This window comes from Microtus oregoni, unplaced genomic scaffold, assembly GCF_018167655.1.
Source record: "Microtus oregoni isolate MIOR12 unplaced genomic scaffold, Mior012 000000F_ref0000247, whole genome shotgun sequence".
NCBI classification, from domain to species: domain Eukaryota; kingdom Metazoa; phylum Chordata; class Mammalia; order Rodentia; family Cricetidae; genus Microtus; species Microtus oregoni.
In genome coordinates, this window is record NW_024543059.1 from 11,969,168 (window position 1) to 11,988,093 (window position 18,926).

The 18,926-nt window shown below is 50.9% G+C and overlaps 1 protein-coding gene across 4 annotated transcripts in view; it reads left to right on the forward strand.

Annotated features, from left to right (window-relative positions):
- Il16 (interleukin 16) overlaps window positions 1-18,519 on the forward strand; it is a 72,516-nt gene extending 53,997 nt beyond the window's left edge. For 2 of the 4 annotated variants that reach the window (XM_041639782.1, XM_041639704.1), the window contains exons 11-19: window positions 773-860; window positions 2,798-3,279; window positions 7,137-7,281; window positions 9,637-10,705; window positions 11,381-11,549; window positions 13,413-13,514; window positions 15,402-15,660; window positions 15,954-16,076; window positions 17,927-18,519. In XM_041639782.1, coding sequence (XP_041495716.1) covers window positions 773-860; window positions 2,798-3,279; window positions 7,137-7,281; window positions 9,637-10,705; window positions 11,381-11,549; window positions 13,413-13,514; window positions 15,402-15,660; window positions 15,954-16,076; window positions 17,927-18,114 — 2,625 coding nt within the window. In that variant the 3' untranslated portion in view covers window positions 18,115-18,519. Of the gene's footprint in view, window positions 1-772; window positions 861-2,797; window positions 3,280-7,136; window positions 7,282-9,581; window positions 10,706-11,380; window positions 11,550-13,412; window positions 13,515-15,401; window positions 15,661-15,953; window positions 16,077-17,926 lie in introns of those variants that run through there. The other 2 variants (XM_041639863.1, XM_041639926.1) reach the window with 2 other exon arrangements.
- The last annotated feature ends 407 nt before the right edge of the window (window positions 18,520-18,926 follow it).

Consider the following 18,926-nt stretch of genomic DNA (forward strand, 5'->3'; position numbering starts at 1 on the left):
TAGAACAAGAAATTGAGGCTTAGAAGGTTAAGCTGTGTCTAAGTATATTGCATCTAGACGATGGATAAACTGGCATGGGATGTATGTCTGCTTGCTTTCTAGACTCACACTTTATCAGTCAATCAATCTATCATCTCATTCATTCGTTCATTCATTTATTCCTTTCTTTCCTTATTTGTTTTTTATTCATTTTTATGTGTATGGGTGTTTGCCTGCTTCTGACTGTGTGCTCCATTCATGCAGTATATAGGAAGTCGGAAGAGGGTGTTGTATCCCTTAGGACTTACAAACAATTGTTAGCCACCATGTGAGTGCTGGGGACCCAACCCCGGTATTCTGGAAGAGCAGCCAGTGCTCTCAAGTGCTGAGCCAGCCCCTCACAATTAACTGTTACTGTGAGGGGACTAATGGCTTGTGAGCATAGCACAGGCCCTATAATGGTCATGGTGATGACCGTGACACTGAGGTTACATCACTGCTAAGGGAATAGCTTCTAGAAGTAGACTACGAAACGGTGACTTTGCCTAGAGTTTCACAGTAGTGAGGAAAAGGTTGGAGAACCAAGGGGATCAATGGACATTCCTTTATTGATGGACACAAAACACCTGGAGGACCCCTGGGGCTTGTTGATACCCAGGGCACTTCTGGAAGCTGAATTGGCCAGCTCTTTGCAGAGTGGAAAGTAGAAGCCCTGAGCATGGTAGGTACAGTCTTGGGAATCTGCTGCACCTGCCTCCCCTTCTTGCTTGAATTGATGGTGGATCTTTTCCAGGTTTCTGAGCAGCAACTCAAGGAAGCTGTGGCTCAGGCTGTGGAAGGCATCAAATTTGGAAAGGAGAGGCACCAGTGGAGCCTGGAAGGTGAGGGGCGTGGTGGTGGAGGTTCCCTTAAAATATCTCTGCCTCCTTAGGAAGTTGAGGATTTAGCTATTAACCCACCCTCTGCCTCAGCAGCATGAGAACAGTCACGGTGCGCACACGTGGCATTAGACAATGACAGTAGGAAGACAGGGAGGGGCTCGCCAGTAAAGTCTGGCTCTCATTTTTGCTTTGTGCACAAAGTACAAGGTTTGTATTGTTTTAAAGGCGGCAGGTGCTCAGCGGTCATTCCCAACCCTTTCATCACCCGCCAGACTGCCTTGCCTGCATAATGCCCCGTAGGCTTTGGGTTTGCAATTCCTAATCTGTTATAATAGACATCGAAAAATCCCTAATTAATCTCGACCTGCTATATTATTCCACCCCATCCTCACATCTGATTTTTATGTACATGGTATCAGAATAAGGGAGACCCTGGAAGGCTCCTTGCCAAAGACACATGACCAGTACATGAAGAAACTGTTCTCAGGGGGTCTGGAACCTGGCTCTCTAGGTGGTTCCTGTGTTTAGCTTTTGAGCATTCTCCGGGTTGTCCCAGGGCATGCATGTCCAGGCCATCCTGAAGAGTTAGCACTGATGCTGGCAAGGAGGCTGAAGTGTGTGGGAAACATTCAGAGGAAACGGCAAGACCACACTGTGTTTCCACTAGGTCCTCCTTAGGGCTCCACTCACCCCAGATGTAAAGAAGCCCACGGGGGTTGACAGGGAGCGCCCCCACCCTCATGAGCTCCCTGCTTACGGCAGTAGAAGGTACGGTGATTAGATGCAGGGCAATGTTGCTTTCATACCTTCCTTTAGTGTTTTAGGTTTCTCAAATAAAGACATGTTATCCTACAACCGAGATAAAGCAAAAAGCTCCTCCTTAAAGGGTGTTTGGGTCCAATACTGCTGGCTTCAGTGCTTTCTCGTGGGAGCCTTTTTGGCTCTCCTAGCCGCACCAAATGAACCCACAAACAACCAGGCCTCCATGGCTCCCAGTCCCTTCTGGAAAGGGGTACCTGTGACTATCTGCCACTAGAAAGAACAGCATCTTGGGATGTGTAGGTGCCACTGTTCAGAAAACCACAGTGTGTGAGACGGAAAGTAAGAGAGAGGCGGCGGGGCTGTGGCTTCACTTCTTTTGTTGGAAGAAGATGGTACCCCATCGGGTGTGGGTCTCAAAGCATGTCCACATGTTCTTTTCCTTCGCTAGTGAACTGTGAGGCAAGCTGGGCAACGTTGGAATTGCAGCCCCTTTCACACACACATACACACACACACACACACACACACAGAGAGAGAGAGAGAGAGAGAGAGAGAGAGAGAGAGAGAGAAGTGGAGCGTTAGCCTCCTCCCAGGAAGGGGACACAGAGGCAGAGTGCAGTGTTTAAGATGTGCTTTAGGTTAGCTGGGGGTCCGCTCCTATGCAAGGGAGCAGAATAGAGAAGTGGAGCTTGGTGGAATTGGAATCAGCCAGCCCTGGGCCCCTATAGTCAGCATGATCCATTCGGCTTACCCCCAGTTGGCAGCAATGGCTAGCTCGGTCTAAACCACCCTCACTTCCACCAGGCCCTGAGACTGGGCTGTTCTCACAGAAGTACGGTATCTCCCTGCAGCTGCAAAGCCCCAAAGCTCACAGCTAACAGCTAGCCACCAGTTTCCCCACGGCGGGGACACCGAACTCCTACATGATGGGCCATGCTGGGGGCCTGAACGGTGCACTTCTGTGTCTGTCACTTGCAGGCCCAGAAAGGCCGAATAATTTTCTCAAGTAGAAACTAGAGAAGGCATGGGAGCCCAAACCCAAGGCTGCCAAGCTCCGAGTCTGAGGTGGCCCGCCACTGAGCAGTGGGACATACAGAGCGCTTGCTACCTGCAGCCTCAGGGGTGTCTGCTCTTCTGAGGCTCAGCTAAGGTGTCTCCTTGTGCTCCCTGTGCAGGTGTCAAAAGGCTGGAGAGCAGCTGGCATGGGCGGCCCACCTTGGAGAAGGAACGCGAGAAGCACTCGGCACCTCCGCATCGAAGGGCCCAGAAGATCATGGTCCGCTCCAGCAGCGACAGCAGCTACATGTCTGGGTCACCCGGGGGAAGTCCCTGCAGCGCAGGTGCGGAGCCACAGCCTTCTGAGAGGGAAGGCTGCACCCCCAGCCCCAGTCTGCCCCCAGGGCAGGAGCAAGAGCCCCATCCCGGGGTCCTATCCAGGCCTCAGCAGGAGAGCCCACCCCTTCCTGAGAGCCTGGAAAGAGACAGCCACCCGCCACTGAGACTGAAGAAATCTTTTGAGATTTTGGTGAGAAAGCCGACATCCTCCAAACCCAAGCCTCCACCCAGAAAATACTTTAAAAATGACAGCGAAACTCAGAAGAAACTGGAAGAGAAGGTCACAGACCCTTCTGGCCACACCTTGCCCACATGCAGCCAGGTAGGAGGGTGTGCGCGGTGGGACACGTGTCCCCTGCGTCTGAGCAGCTGCCCTTGAGCCTTAGAAATATCTTCAGGTTTCCTGTACTTTGGCGTAGAGAAACACTCTTAGGACCACCCTGGAGAGACACGTGACTTCGTAGGACCAAAATGGAAGTCCCGGGCCTGCCAGCTGTTGGCAATAGCGTTCAGAGTTCTTCCAGCGTGGTGAAGCCGCAGCAGGGTCACTCCGTGTTGGGGAGGTTGAGCCAGGGAATCTCAGGTGCTCTGCTTACCCACAACTGTCACCCAAATAACTAAAAGCGAGGGAGGACTAATTGTCTGTGGGAATGCAAGGCGATTGTGAGAAACTGGTCCCTTTACTCGTTCTCCCATAGGTAGGGAGACTAGCGTTACTTGGCGCTCCTTTGAGTGCCTCCCTCTACCGGCTGTTGTGAGAATTACATCCCCTTCAGTGTTTAGCGATCCACCATCCACATCACCCTGTCAAGACCTTCTTCCCTCAGCCCCACTCCTCGGGGAAGGCAGGTGGACAGAAAAAAGGAGCTGGTGAAACTTTTTTTTTTTTTTTTTTGGTTTTTCGAGACAGGGTTTCTCTGCGGTTTTGGAGCCTGTCCTGGAACTAGCTCTTGTAGACCAGGCTGGTCTCGAACTCACAGAGATCCGCCTGCCTCTGCCTCCCGAGTGCTGGGATTAAAGACGTGCGCCACCATCGCCCGGCGCTGGTGAAACTTTTAACGAAGGGCACCATGCTAGATATGTTTATGCAAACCGTCTCAGTTCGTCTTTGCAGGAGTCTGAGGGCGAGGGTCCCAGTTACCAGAAAAGGAACTTTGAAGTTCACATTGCTAGAGATAGCGTGTAAAGTAAGGCCTCTGGGAATCCCCTAGAGGAAGCTAAATTGCAGGTTGACAAACTTGGGTGAGGTGGTTGTGGGGAGGGACGTCTTGAGTTCCCTAGCTAAGGCACAGTGAAGGAAAGGAGAAGCCATTACCAAACAGGAAGTGCAGCCTTTCAGACAGCTGAAGGGCAGGGCTGGCTAGCAACCAGGAATGGGCTAGCCCGTGGATCTGCTTCCTTGACCCCCACTTCAGCAAATACGCCATTGTTTCTGAGTCTGAGAAGGCACATCAGAAGCAGGCAGGTGAGAAGGTAGACTTTTCGCCTTCTTCCTGCAGGAGAACAGGTGCACCATGATGCCCTTGGGCCGCCTGATTGGGTGGGGGCCATGTAGGGCAGGGAGCCTTGCCAAGTTAGGCAGCCAGCAGAGGAAGCAGGTTTTTTACAGGGCTACAGGGACAATCAGGCAAGGAGCCAAGGTGTTAAATACAGCGCAAAGACACATGGGCATGAGTTCGCACAGGTGCAGCACACACGCACCGCTTTCTCTCAGACTCAGCATCCCACATCTTGAGCAATTTGCCCCACCCTGCCTTTGGCTTCCTTCCCTGTCCTCCCTAGCAACATGGTCCCCACTAACACAAAGGCCATTCTGTGACTGCTTTTTTTCTTTTTCTTTTTTTTTTTCCGTCCTCTCTGCATTGTCTCCCAGGGCCAGCAGACCCTTCTGTAACATATTCATACAACCAGCAGAGCATTGTTGTGCTGGGAGAGCGAGCACAAAGACAGGATTCTATCCTGGCAGAAAACAGGAAGCAATTGAGTTTATGCACCGTGCTTAACACATCCTCGGCCACTCCTGGGCCTGTCTGAGTGGCTCTTGTTGCCTGAAAAAATTTTGTTTAGAAGTCAAATTAATTTTAGCATTAATTTTAACGACCTCTTCCAAAGAGAATACGATGTCAGAGGTATTGGAGGAGGTAGCTCATTGGTAAAAGGCCTGAAGCGAAGCATAGGGGCCTGAGTGAAGTCCCAGAACCCCTGTCAAAAACAACAACAGCAACCCAGCACAGGGAGGCAGATGCAGGCAGAGGCGGATCCCTGGTCCTTGCTGCCAGTCAGCCTAGTCTATTTGGGGCACTCCGAACAAAAGAGAGAGAGGGAGAGAACTGGAATGGTATGGACTTTTGAAACCTCAAAGGCCACCCCCAGTGACACACCTCACCAACAAGACCACACCTCCTAATCCTGCCCAAACAGTTGACCAACTGGGGTCCAAACATTCAAATATGTGAGCCTATGGGGGCCATTCTCATTCCAACCAACACGGGGTCTTTTTCAAGATGCCGTCCTAGCATTGGCTATGCCTTTCTGTAAAAGCACTCAACAGTCACCTCACAGAGCCCCTAACAGGGTGCAGTGAGTTTTCCTGTGTGGTAAACATCTTGGAGAAGCCCAGATGTTTTTATTGGCTTACTGTTAAGTGCTAAGGGAACTAGCTCAGGAAAGCCTTTGGAGGCTCTGACCCTCAATGTTTCGGAACACTCCCTTAAGTCTCCACCCTAGAGCTTGGGCTGGTCAATGACTGTGGTCACTTTCCAACTGTTCCAGTTCTTTCTTTCCCAAAGAGTGTTTGCAGACAGCATAGACACTAAATCTGAGACCCTGGACATTTGGCGTGTCTTAGGTTAATCCTAAATGAGGCAAATGCTCCTGCTTCTCTCCTTCCTCTGGATGAAGGCCTATAGCCTTGTCCCCTGGCCCATTGTGACCTGACTTTTCAATAAGCAGGACTTGGGAGCTGCCCCAGCACAGAACATTTCTCTTCCCTACAAACGTGTTGCAAGCACCATTTAGATGGGCCTGGCGTTGCCTTATCTTCTATGGGGCACCGTGTTTGGTTGCCTGGCAAAGTCTCAGTTTTACTCCAGAACCATATGCAAAGCATTTCTCTAGCAAGCCTTCCGTGCTGCTGGGGTCCAGCTGCCCTCAGCTGCCCCTGGACCCTGACCCTCACTCAGGCTGTATGGTGACTCTACCTAAGCTGTAGGTGGCTACTCGGTCCTGGTCCAGTTCCTCACAGGCTGTTTTAAGAAGGATCCGGAGACAGCAGCCATCTCCACGGAGGAAAAAATCTGCAATAGATCAGTGGTGTCACTCAAGGTGCTGCAGAGGGGAGCCAGAACACAGAACTAGATACTAATTACCACGGGAATCTCCGTGTGGAGCTCAGCTGGTAGGGTGCTTTCCTCGTAGGCAAGAAGCCTGGATTTGATCTCTAACACTTGGAATCTATGGGCTTGGGACATGGATGCGGGAGCAGTGGGCCATCTCTGACTACACAGAGTGCTTGAGGCTAGCCGAGGACCCATAAGACCTTGCCTCAAACAAAAGAAAACAAGACTGGGACTGACAAGCAGGCCCAGTGGGTGGAGGTGCTTGTCACCAAAACCGATGACCTGAGTTCGATCCTCGGGGCCCATGTGGTAGAAGGAGAGAAGGAATTCTCACACATTTGTCCTCTGATCTTCCTGTGTGTGCCATGAACACAGTCAAGAACGTCATTTGAAAAACTTAAAGCCAATGAGGGAAGCATGTGACATGCTTCAATTTTGAGCGGTCCTAGGTCTTAACTTTGGCAGCCTTAGAGGGCGGTTTCTTTGGCCCCTGCGTGTACCTTCCCCGGGTCAGGTAGTGGGCCAGCATCTTTCTCCTCCCCACCTCTTGTGCCCATCACAGAAGGCCAGCAACTTCCAGTGTCTGCGACGCATGCCCATATTGAGCCCAGAAGGTTGTTGGAAGCCTAGGATTACCAGAGCATCCAAGAGGGGTTAACTGGGCAGCAACAGCCCAGTGTGGGGGAAAGCAACCCTTCTCCACCCACCACTGCTGCTGCTGCGAATGTCCCTCTAGAGGTGTCTCAATACTCACTTTCAAGTCCTCATCAAAGAGTGCCTTGCCTTCTCACAGCTGGAGGCTACCGTTTTGACACGGTCTGGCTTCCTGTTTACACCACAGGAAACCAGAGAGCTGCTGCCTCCGCTGCCACAGGAAGACACCGCCAGGAGAAGCCCCTGCACCGCTGCCTGCTGCCCAGGGCCTGCAGTCAGCACACAACCTTCATCCTCTACAGAGGGGGAACCAAGGAGGAGTGCCAGTCCAGGTGAGCCCCCCGCGGGGGTCTTCCGGAAAGAAGGTCTTCCTGGAGAAAGTGCTAGGGATCAAGGAGGAACCTAGAGTTTGGACTGAGGTCAGGGCCTTGCATGGACACAGTGGACACCGCCAGTGACTGGGGTTGAAGGGACAGTGAGGCTTCCGGGGTGCTGGGGCAGGAGGACAGGGGCAGTGCCCTTCTGAGTGATAAGCTTCCTGGCTGAAGCAATGATTCCAGGGAGATGGTGGTACAGATGCCGGCCACCCTGGACGGGGTCTACAGGGAAAGATGGCCAAAGATTATAGCTCACCCAGCAACCCTGAGCAACTGCATTCCCCGGGTGTTGGCAGGACAGCGTACGTCATCCATTATGCTCGAACCTGAGAGTGCAGCATGGGAAAAGCGTGAGCGGTGCTTGTGGATGGTCACCACATCCGGGAGGTGGGGAGCAGCGGTAGGTCCAAGTGGTGCACCTCAATACAACGCCATAGTCTGAGTACTTACTAGCTTACTAAGAAAGAGCAGAGGATCCTGGGTTTACCCTTCTTTAACAGTGATCCTAGGCAGTCTACTTTGCTTTTGTGGGCTCGTTCACTGGTCAGCAAGTATTAAAGACCACACAGAATGCAGGTATGTGACTCACTGCGGCTAGGGGGTGTGTGAGGCTGTGTTTGGGGCCAGGGATGAGGGAGGAAGGGATGCTCCAGACAGGTTCCTGCCCTGAGGAGCTCCCAGTGTGGCAGAAGGGTGAACGGGGAAGCTACAAACCATATCCCTTAAGCACACAGAGGCCTCTGGAGAGCAAAGGACAAAATAAGTGGAAAGATTTAGACATCTCACCCAGAGAGGTGCCCCACCGAGGGAGACTCCACTTCCCCACCCTCCCTTCCCTTGGTTATCCTAATTGAGGACACACCCTCGTCTGCAGAGGGTTTGCCTGTAGAACTTTGGACTCTTAATCCTTACCATACCAGTTCCTTATAGCTGAGCAATCTGTAAATGCAGAAACAGTCTAAGGACAAGACCACCTTGCTGAAGTCCCGGAGTCACTAGTACCCACCCAGGCCTTCACAGTCATGCATGGCTCTTCTTCCGTGTCATCAGGGTTCATTGCTCTGCTTCCCTTGAGGCACTGTGGCAAGAGACGGGAGGGAGCGGTGTTCCTCAAACAAGAGCTCATTCTTACATGAAGGCTCTCCCTGAGACACGCGGCCCAAGTGGCCTGGTCTTCAGCAGATGAGGCTGAGGTGTGGGAAACACGGAGGACAGACAGTGACATCCCTCTTGAATGTCACTCGGGGGCCAACCACCCCTGTTTATAGGGAAGGGAGTCGAGTGCAGGGTCTCCCCTGCCCACGCAGGTAGATGTCAATTTAATGTCTGCCGTTTGATTCTGAGGAAGCTCTTGCCATGTTGCCCCTTGGACAGAGCAGCCCGAGGATATCATGGTCACAAAGCAGGTGACACAGTGGGATATCTTGTGGGACTTACCACATCCCAAATGCCCAGACCGCAGCCAGATATATCAACTCAGAACTGAGGAGTGGACCTTTCGGATTCCAATGTAGAGCCCAAATTCAAAATCGGTGACACAAGCGGGCGTTGGTCGTATAGTGGTGAGCATAGCTGCCTTCCAAAATCGGTGACACATAGCTTTGTTTTTTCTCTACCTGGAAGAGCTTAATCAGTTCTTCTGATTGAGAAAAACTCATTTTCCAAGCAAGCTGGTCCGTGACCTGAGTGTGGGCAGAGCCTCTCACTCCCGCAACTTCACGGTTTCAGGAGCAGATGGGTGCATAGCTGTACCATGTGCCTTTGAAAGGAGCGAGCCTCAGTAAGTTGTGCGCACCCCACTGGCAGGCACAGTCATCCCCCCTGCTCTTGAGTGACACAGACAGTCCAGGTCAAATAGGGTGACCCACAGGAGGCTTGTGGAGTGGAGGTTTAAAAAGCAAAAGAATTGCTTTCATTTCTCGTTAAGTGATCTGGGTAACCACTTTAGACAGTGGAGAGGACCTCTGAGCGGGCAGTGAGGTGGCAGGGGGTCTGGCCTGCTGGTCTGACCCTGACCACCCTGGCCCCTCATCCGTCTTGATTGCTAGAGTCCTCTCTTGTCAAACGACAGAGCAGGTACTTCCCAAGAACACGTCCAGTTCTAGGATGTTAAGATGCTATAGAAGGGTCTCTCCTCTGGCTCTTCAGTTCTGCCTGTTGGCACCCCACTTAGGTGACAACCCTTGGCCCTGGCCCCTAGCATGCCCACTGTGTTCTTCCCCAGGGCTTTTCAGCATTGTAATTTGAATTTGCAGAGAAAATCCCCAGTGAGGTGCTCTGCTCAGATCTGGCTTTGTTTCTGCCCGCCAGCATCACCAGGAAAACACCCGCTGCTGAAGAGGCAGGCACGGATGGACTATAGCTTTGACGCCAGCACCGAAGACCCTTGGGTTAGAATTTCCGACTGCATCAAAAACTTATTTAGCCCTATCATGAGTGAGAACCATAACCAAATGCCACTGCAGCCCACCACCAGCCTGGGTGAAGAGGACGGGACACAGGGTCATCCAGAGGGGGTCCTGTCAAAAATGGATACTGCCAATGGTGCTCCCCGAGTTCACAAGTCGGCGGATGGCTGTACTGTGAAGAAGGGGCCCCCGGTAGCCCCCAAGCCAGCCTGGTTTCGTCAGAGCCTAAAAGGTCTGAGGAATCGTGTCCCAGACTCCAGAAGACTTCCCGATGTAGGCTCGGCCATTCAGCCAGCACCTGTTTCCAGGGAGTTATTGGGGCCACACTCACAGGCCTCCTCCTCCTCCATCAGGCAGAGAATCAGCTCCTTTGAAAACTTTGGCTCCTCACAACTGCCAGAGAGAGGAGTCCAGAGACTGAGCCTGCAGGCCACCTCTGGGGAGACCACCAAACTTCCAGGAAAACAAGATGGAGGACGGGTTTCTGGTCTCCCCGGGCGAGGGCCTACAGTTTCTGCTAAGCACAGGCAGGCAGCAACAGAGCCAATAGCCACAGGCTTCACTAACACCTCCGAGGTCAGGGACCCAGGTGTGTCTGAGTCCCCTCCCCCGGGCCAGAGACCCAGCCCCAAAGCTCTCTCCCCAGACCCTCTCCTGAGACTGCTGGCTGAGGATGCTCAAGGCCCGGGCATCAAGATGCCAAGTCAGCGGGCACGGAGCTTCCCCCTGACCAGGACCCAGTCTTGTGAGACAAAGCTCCTGGATGAAAAGGCCAGTAAGCTCTATTCCATCAGTAGTCAGTTATCATCAGCCGTCATGAAATCCCTGCTGTGCCTCCCGTCTTCCGTCTCCTGTGGCCAGATCGCCTGCATCCCCAAGGAAAGGGCATCTCCAAAGTCACCTTCCGATAACAACACAGCTCCAGAAGGTCCTGGTGAAGTCATTGCCTCGGACACAGGGTTCTCCCTCAAGTGAGTGTCTGTGTCCTGCTTGCTCTCCACTGTCCCCATTCTTCTAGTCTATATTATATGGTAATTATCTATATTATATATTAACGTTTCTCAGTTATGCTAGTTAAAAAATCTTTTTACCTCATGTGTATGTGTACACGTGTGCATTGTAGCTCTGTCCTCCATGTGAAGGAGTTGTTTACACAGCCTCTGACTTGACTTGGATGGGAAGTGGGGACCATGACCAGGCCCACAATATCCACAAAGTGGATGCATATCTGAAAGGCCCGCTCTCAACTTATGGAGCACTGGGTGAGGCCGGGAGATGCTCTCCAACAAGAATCTGTTTTGCTTTTTAATGGTCCCAGGACCTAGGCAGGGAGTAAAGACGTTTAGTCCTGTTTCCATTCTGGCCCTTACTCTATGAGTGGAGTCCTGCCCTGTGCACCCGGCTTCTCTCTTTGGCTGGAATTAGGAGGTGGATGAGATCTGCTTCACAGACGTGTGGCTTAGTCAGGGGATCTGAGGCCTTCTCCAGGAGGGCTGGGACGGGTCTAGCCCTCTTGGATCAGCTGTGATTTATTACTTATGCTGCTGCGGATGACTATGTCGTCTCAAATAATAGAATTCCTGAAGCGCTGAGTCCTTTGTGGGATGGGGTAGTTCAAGAATCCCGCTTTTCTCTGTTTGTGAAAGCCTTTCAGAGCTGAGAGAATATTCAGAAGGCCTCACCGAGCCAGGGGAAACTGAGGACAGGGACCACTGCTCTTCTCAGCCCGGCCAGTCAGTTATCTCCCTGCTGAGCTCAGAAGAACTGAAAAAACTCATTGAGGAAGTGAGAGTCCTAGACGAGGCGACACTGAAGGTAGGTTTCCTGTGTGCATATCTGCAGGGACAAGGGCTCCCTGTGGGCTGTTGGGGCCATCTCAGCTGGGCCCGAGAGGGGAAGTAGCTAAAGAAGTTTACGGTCCTCAAGGCTTGTCATTGGGCTGGCATCAGATGGTTCAGTGGGCGGGGGCAAGGGGTGTGAGCAGATCCTTGGGCCTGACATCCTTTTACCATTTCCTGAATGAGAAGGGAGGTTCATGATGTGTCTAAACTCAAGTCTAGTGCTGCGTGAATATCCAATGGGCTGAGGACCTGGCATGAGTGTCCAGAGAGAAGCTGCATGGTATAGAGCCGCCAGTGGTAACCAGCGTAGGGGAGGTAGGCTCTCACGCTGAGGCTGCTTTCATTATTTCCATGGCGAACCTCAAGGTGAGCTCAAAAGGACCTCTGTGCTTCATCCGCATCTTTCGGAAAGTCCCGTTTGCTCGGTTGTTGCTGAACTCAGCTGAAGGTGCGTAGAGAGGGAACGACCCAGCCAGAGCCTGCAGTCAGAAGCGGGGCTCGTGGACCTCACTCTCTGGAAGCCTGCTGGGGTCCATACCTGTTCCTGCACTGAGATGATGCAGATGGGGAGGGAGGACTCTCCTTTTCTATTGGAAAGCTGTGATTCTCCACAGCTGCCTTTCTGAAGCCAAGGGTGCAGTTAAGGTTGATGATTCTAAGATGCCTCCGGGCTGTAGTTTCTCCTCTGTGGTTCTCATTAATCACTTGTAGCCTGCATGAGCCACACCAGTCCTCAGAGCCCAATTCAATGCAAATAACATGCTGGAGGTAAAACTTGAAGGTCAGAGCCTAAATGTTAGTAGAATACTTTTTTTTTTTTTTTTTGTAGCATGGCAGTTACCCATAGGATTAAAAAAACAAAGCCTGCAGATAATCCCTAAGATGTGGCCAGTGTCGGGTCAATGGGGCTTTTACATTCAGGTTAACCTTCTGTCCCAGGAACTCCCCATTAAAAGATGGCAGAGGACCTACAAGTTAGGGGCTCTGGTAGTCCTTGACCAAGGGACTGCTTTGCCATGTTTTTATTTCCCAGTGCCCTGTACCAACTAGTGGCCCAAGAACCATGGCCTTGAAAATAAATTTTACTTGGTCTTTTAAAGTTCTCACACTCCAGATGTCATAAGACCTGAGATTTCTTACCGTTTTGTTTAAAGGGAATGAGTCAGTAGCCCTGAGTCTGCCTTCCTCCGAATTGGATGTGTTTGGCTCTCCCTGTGTGCCCATTCATCTTACCTACGTGTGTGACCTCTATGGCTCTTGTGGGTACCAAAGCTCCAGGTTCCAACCCTCGACTAGAATGGAATCTCCTGCCTTTGGGTAGTGCAATTAGGTTATCCTGGCTCCTGACCATGCCCATGTGTGTGTACACATTGGTACACCCATGTACAATGGAGCGAGGTGCTAGCTGGGCCCCTCACTGCTGCTATGCTTGTGGAAAAAGGAGAAGCCAGCAACCATGAAACAGCACTGGCCCCCGAGAGTTTGACCCGAATCCCACTACCTGCCCTTGTCCCGCAATGTCAGGGTAAAGCAGCATCTTCCAGCCTGGCTGGATCTCTAGCTGGCGTAGCCATGTGTAGCCCAGTCTGTGGGAGTTGGGTGTGAATGGGAGAGTAAAAGAGATAGAAAGCCAGGCTTGCTGTTTTACATACATTTGTTTCCCCTCCCAAGCTTCCTGTAATTCCTGTGTGATGAAACTGCAGCCTGAGGAGGTGGTAGTTCTGGCCCAGCTGGTGTTTAATGAAACAAGCCAGCATGTTGCAAAAGCACGTGTTAAATTGTTCACGCGGCTGCCTGCGGTATGGCATTTGTGAATGTATATCATTTTCCTCCACAGCAATTAGACAGCATTCACGTCACCATCTTACACAAGGAAGAAGGCGCTGGCCTCGGGTTCAGCTTGGCAGGAGGGGCGGATCTAGAAAACAAGGTGATCACGGTGAGTGGCCCAGGATTCAGCCTGCTGGAGGCAGAGTAGGTTGCTGTGGGTGGGAAGACCTGCCTGGAAGGGGTCTTGTGATGGTAAGGAGTTTAAAAGGAAAGCCATTGGGACCTTTCTCAAGAGGCACAGTGTGGGCTCCTATCTGAGCCAGACTTAACTCTTTGACATTATATGCCTTTCCATGAAGAAAGGTCTCTGTGCACCCTAAATGGCCCCAGTACATTAAAATAAACACTAAATACATATGGAGCATTAAAAAGTATTGTGTCTGTGTGCATTTATGTGCACACATGCACACACGTGTATGCGTGCGCATGTTCTCCACCAGAACATATGAATGGAACGTTTGTATGTCTTATACCTAATACCTATATTCTTGAGACTATGTGGAGGATACTTTAAAAATGGAGAACAGAATCTGGAAATATTTCCATCAATAAAGCACTTCCCTTGCAAGCATGGGAAGCTCGACCTGCTTCCCAGAACTCAGGTTAAAGGAAAGGTGGGAATGGAGGGACATTTATAGTCGCAGAGCTGAGGAAGCCAAGACAGACTCCCAGCTGTCTGTCAGCCAGCCTAGCCTACTTGGCAATTCCAGGCTCCTGAGAGACCCTGTCTTAAAACACAAAGGGAATGCTGCTGAGGTGTGACAGCTGAGGTTGTCCTACGGCCTTTACATGTTTGTGCACACACACGCTGCTGCACACACACACATGTTCATACACGTGTGCGCACATATACACACATGGCTTGGGGCCAACTTTGGTAAAATATCACATAATTTCCTTTGGAAATACAGCTTGTGGTAGTCATTAGGATTTGGAAAGGTACACTATATAACCACAGGGCATTTTTAAAGCCTCCTGTTCTGCAAGGACCCAGAGTCTGGGATAGCATGGGGAGGGGCAGCAGATTTGTCTTTTAGGGATTTTTCTTTGTGGCCTTGTAGTCGATTCTGGCTTAGCTGATCCAACAGCATGGGCTATTGCCCTCACCTGCAGCTTCAGGTCCCCAGTTGCTGACTTGGCTATTCTCAGGCCTCTGACTTCCAGATTCAGGCTGTGTGGCATGAGATCTGGGACTCTAGATGTGGTGGCAAGGACCTTTCCCTACTGAGGTGTCTTTCTTTCTGGCTGTAAGATAGGTTCCCCCCTCCCCCACATATCATGCAGAAAGAGGGAAGGAATCCGCTGGAAAATGAGGAAGTCCAGGCAGCCTAGGACTGTGCACCTCAAGGACTTCCAGTAGAAAATGGGTCCTGAGTTCATTCCCAGAAGGGATACGCTCTCCTGAAAGGTGTTTCAGGAGTCACCAAAAGATGCATTGAGAAAGATCAATACTATTTCCACACAATGTACTTAGAAACAAATGTCATTGCATTGCTTACTCAGAGGATCAAGATGTAGACTGGCATTGTTGGGTTGCTGGCATCTTTAAACAATGGACATTTTGGGAGATTTCATTTAACCTCGTGTTCCCAAATTTCTTTGATCTTGGAAACCTTTTCTTATAAATACCCCTAATTAATAAGCCATAGACTCAGTTTTGCCAGGAAACCATTCTGAGAAGTGTGAATCCAGGGTGGATAAGGCAGAAGATGTTCCCTAGGAGTGGATGGGGTTGGAGGATCAGTCAAGGGCATTGTGTGGAGTGCTTGAAGACTCTCTGGCCATCGCTGTTGCTGGTTTCTGCCCTGACTAGGGAAGGAAAGGAAGGAATGCTGTCCCGCATCTATTGCTCTGCCCTGAGATATAGTCAATCTGTGTTGTCTTTGGCCTAAACTCCGCTGGGGATGGTTGTGTATCTGGCTTGGGGTCCCCTGCCAGCACAAATGGGGATCTGATTTGGGTGGTCTGTGGGTTCTAATTCCTTTGGCTTGCTTAGGTTCACAGAGTGTTTCCAAATGGCCTGGCTTCCCAGGAAGGCACGATTCAAAAAGGCTACGAGGTTCTTTCTATCAATGGCAAATCTCTCAAGGGGGCTACCCACAATGATGCCCTAGCTATCCTCCGCCAAGCTCGGGACCCAAGGCAAGCTGTGATTGTCACCAGGAGAGCAACCGTGGAGGCCACTCATGACCTGAACTCCTCTACTGACTCAGCAGCATCAGCTTCAGCAGCCAGTGACATTTCTGTAGAATCTAGTAAGTGTTCCCAGTATGGTGGGATGGGGACTGGTGAGGGGAATGCCCCCTTGTGACTGCCTTTGGCCATTTAGATCCGTCGTTGGTGGCCGTGTGGTAATGTGTGGTTCCAACACACCACTCCAGCTTGCCTGGTGTGCTACCGGGATGTGAGTCTGTGTTTCTATGTGTGTGTGTGTGTGTGTGTGTGTGTGTGTGTGTGTGTGTCTGGTTAAGCAGCTGGCACAAACCTGGGCAGCTGGGCCTGAGAAGAGAGCAGACCACCGACCAAAACTATGTATTTTCCTCTGCAGCGGAAGCCACTGTCTGCACAGTGACACTGGAGAAGACCTCTGCAGGACTGGGCTTCAGCCTGGAGGGAGGAAAGGGCTCCCTTCATGGAGACAAGCCTCTCACCATCAACAGGATTTTTAAAGGTGGGTCCCTTTTCCCTCTACACCCTCTCCAGTTGTGGGCATGCAGCAAGCACCCCAAACCCCAAACTCCTGAGACCCGTCTGGGCCATTGTAGATTCCCACGCCCCTTGAGTCACGTGTTGACCCCTATGCGTTCAGTTCTGCTTTTCTTACCTTGTACCCTTGCTCAGTCACGCCCTTACTTCTCTTTTTGCTGGGCCCTCTCATGTGGCTAAGCCTTGGGCTTGTGTAATGAGTCTTTTTCTGTCCCGCCAGCCAGATCCCAAATAAAGTCACAGAAACTTACTATTCATTATAAAAGCTCAGCCTATAGCTTAGGCTTGTTCCTAACTAGCTCTTATAAGTTAAGATTATATTAATCTATGTTCTATCATGTGGTGTTACCTCTCTCCCATCTTGTACTTCCTGTTTCCTCTCCATGTCTCCTGACATCTACCCTGCACCTCGATTATCTCCACCTACTTCCTCTATATGCCTGGAAGTCCCGCCTATACCCCCTGCCTAGATATTGGCTGTACAGCTCTTTCTTAAACCAATCACAGCAATACATTTTCATACCATGAACAAATATCCCACAACAGGCTTGATTCAGCTTGGCAGGACCAAGGACAGGAAGAGGCAAGGAAGACTCTGGCTTGGGCACAGAGTTGAGGGATACCAAAAGATGCATCGAGAAAGATCAATACTATTTCCACACAATGTACTTAGAAACAAATGTTAATCTTAAAAACTATACAGCTGTAGTAGCATTGAGGTGAAGACAAGACACTCAGGAGTTCAAGGTCAACCTTAGCTACATAGTGGCTAAGAGGCCAGCCTGGGTTATGTGAGTCTGTCTCAAACCAACCAAGCAAACAAACAATCCATAATACATAAGAGGCCAACGTTTGGAGTAAAGCCAGAGGCTGGCACTTGTCTCAGAGCCTGGTTAGCTTTACTCTAGTCCTGAATTCTTTGATTCTTCCCGTTTGATGTCTTCTTCATTATGAACTGGACTGCCACACAGTCTGACATGTTGGTCAGCTGAATATGGATTTTCCCCGAGAGAAGGATGAACACCTTGTAGCTACCATACAGCTACATACTATCCGCAACTCCTTCCACTTCTTAGGTGGAAGCCTTGGGCAGGGGAGCAAGGGTTGTGGAGAAACATTGGTCAGAAGCCAGGCTCTGGGTGTGGTCTCAGGCCTGCCTCTAACTGCAGGTGACCATTCCTTACCAGTCTAGAGGTTCCTGATCCAAAAGAAGAGGTAAAAAGTAAGGGTGTGTGTTTGGGAGCTTTTAGAACTGGGGTCCAAAGGGCATCGCGTCCCTCCTATCTGTCCTTGTGAGCCTTTACAGCTAGCTGGTCTTACATTCTGCAGCATTTGTGGAAACCCAGTGGGTGGACTGAGTCATGCGTGGTAACTAACCCAAGTTTCCATGTTAGCTACAGCTCTGAGAAAATGTTTTTAGCTCTAGAGGGAGTCAAAGCTAAGAGACTTGGGTTCTAATATTAATTCCACAAGTGCAGTAGTAGCAGGGCCTTGGACGAGACACTTCACTATTCTGGGCCCATGTGCACACTTGGGAATGAGCCTTCAGCCACAGGCAGGGGTTACTGGTACCATGGGATGTGGATGCCAGAGCCTGGAGGTCAGAGTTCAAACCTCACTTGGAAACAGCTGAGTCTGCTATCCAAGCTCTGAGCTGCCATGCTGTGAAATGCCTCACTCTAGAACCACTGGCAGTCTCCCAGAGGTCGGTGTGTGATCCACTTCTGCAGGGACCTGGTTCCTCAGAAAGTGCCTTTTATTCTTCCTGTTTCCCGTGAAGCTCAGGATCACCCGTCATCTTCTCCTTTTTTATAGGGACAGAACAGAGTGAGACAGTCCAGCCTGGAGACGAAATCTTGCAACTCGCCGGCACTGCCGTGCAAGGTCTTTCTCGGTTTGAAGCCTGGAATGTTATCAAGGCATTACCGGACGGGCCTGTCACTGTGGTCATCAGAAGGAAAGGCCTCCAGTGCAAGCAGATGACAGCTTCTGGGGACTCCTAGACAGGGTGCCGATGCCAAGACAAAGCAGGAGCTTGAGGCTCCCATCACTGCCGATTCTCAGGGTCTCTGCTGCCCACCTCACCCAGGCTGGGGGAAAGCCCAGGTGTGCTTCCGGTAGCTGCTGCTCAGGTTTGGACCTTCCAGGACACCGTCCATTGAGAGGGTCACACAGAGGTGATTGATACAAACCATAGACTGTATATAGACAGCTTAGTGCCAATATTCTGGTGCCATAATAAAATGGATGTATTGTAGTTTGCTATGAAACCCATGTCCTGATTTGAACATCACCCAGGTGTTTTGAAAGCCACCCCACGACGGCAAGTTTTCTCTTATGAATTTGCAGAACAGGCAGGACTTGGAGGAGAGTTCCTTTTGGCTCTACTAAGCATTATCCAGATGAAGATGGGCTGGGCTGGGGCCCTAGAAAGGAAGGGTAACTGTTGGTGCCTCTGGCTGCTGGTGTTGAGCGCTGACTGAGAAATCTGTTCATGGCCTGGGCTTCTGTACCATGATGTCCGGCTGCCTGCTGCACACACCAGAGCCAGGCAGGAGCTGCATCTTTTTAAATGGTCTGCCTTTGAAGTCGCATGGCATTGTTTGCACTGAGAGCAGGCGCAGACCTGCCTGGGCTCAAGGAAATGGAGGGATGTTGTCAGGAGCATTTTTTGTAAGATGCACCCTGTCACGAAGAACACTTTCAAGCACTTAAAAAAAAAAAACAAACCTGTTTTATTGCTTGGGCTGAGAAATGATCCTAGAAAGAGTGGGACCAGGGGATAGAGGAGCATGGTATGAGTTAAGGTGTGAAC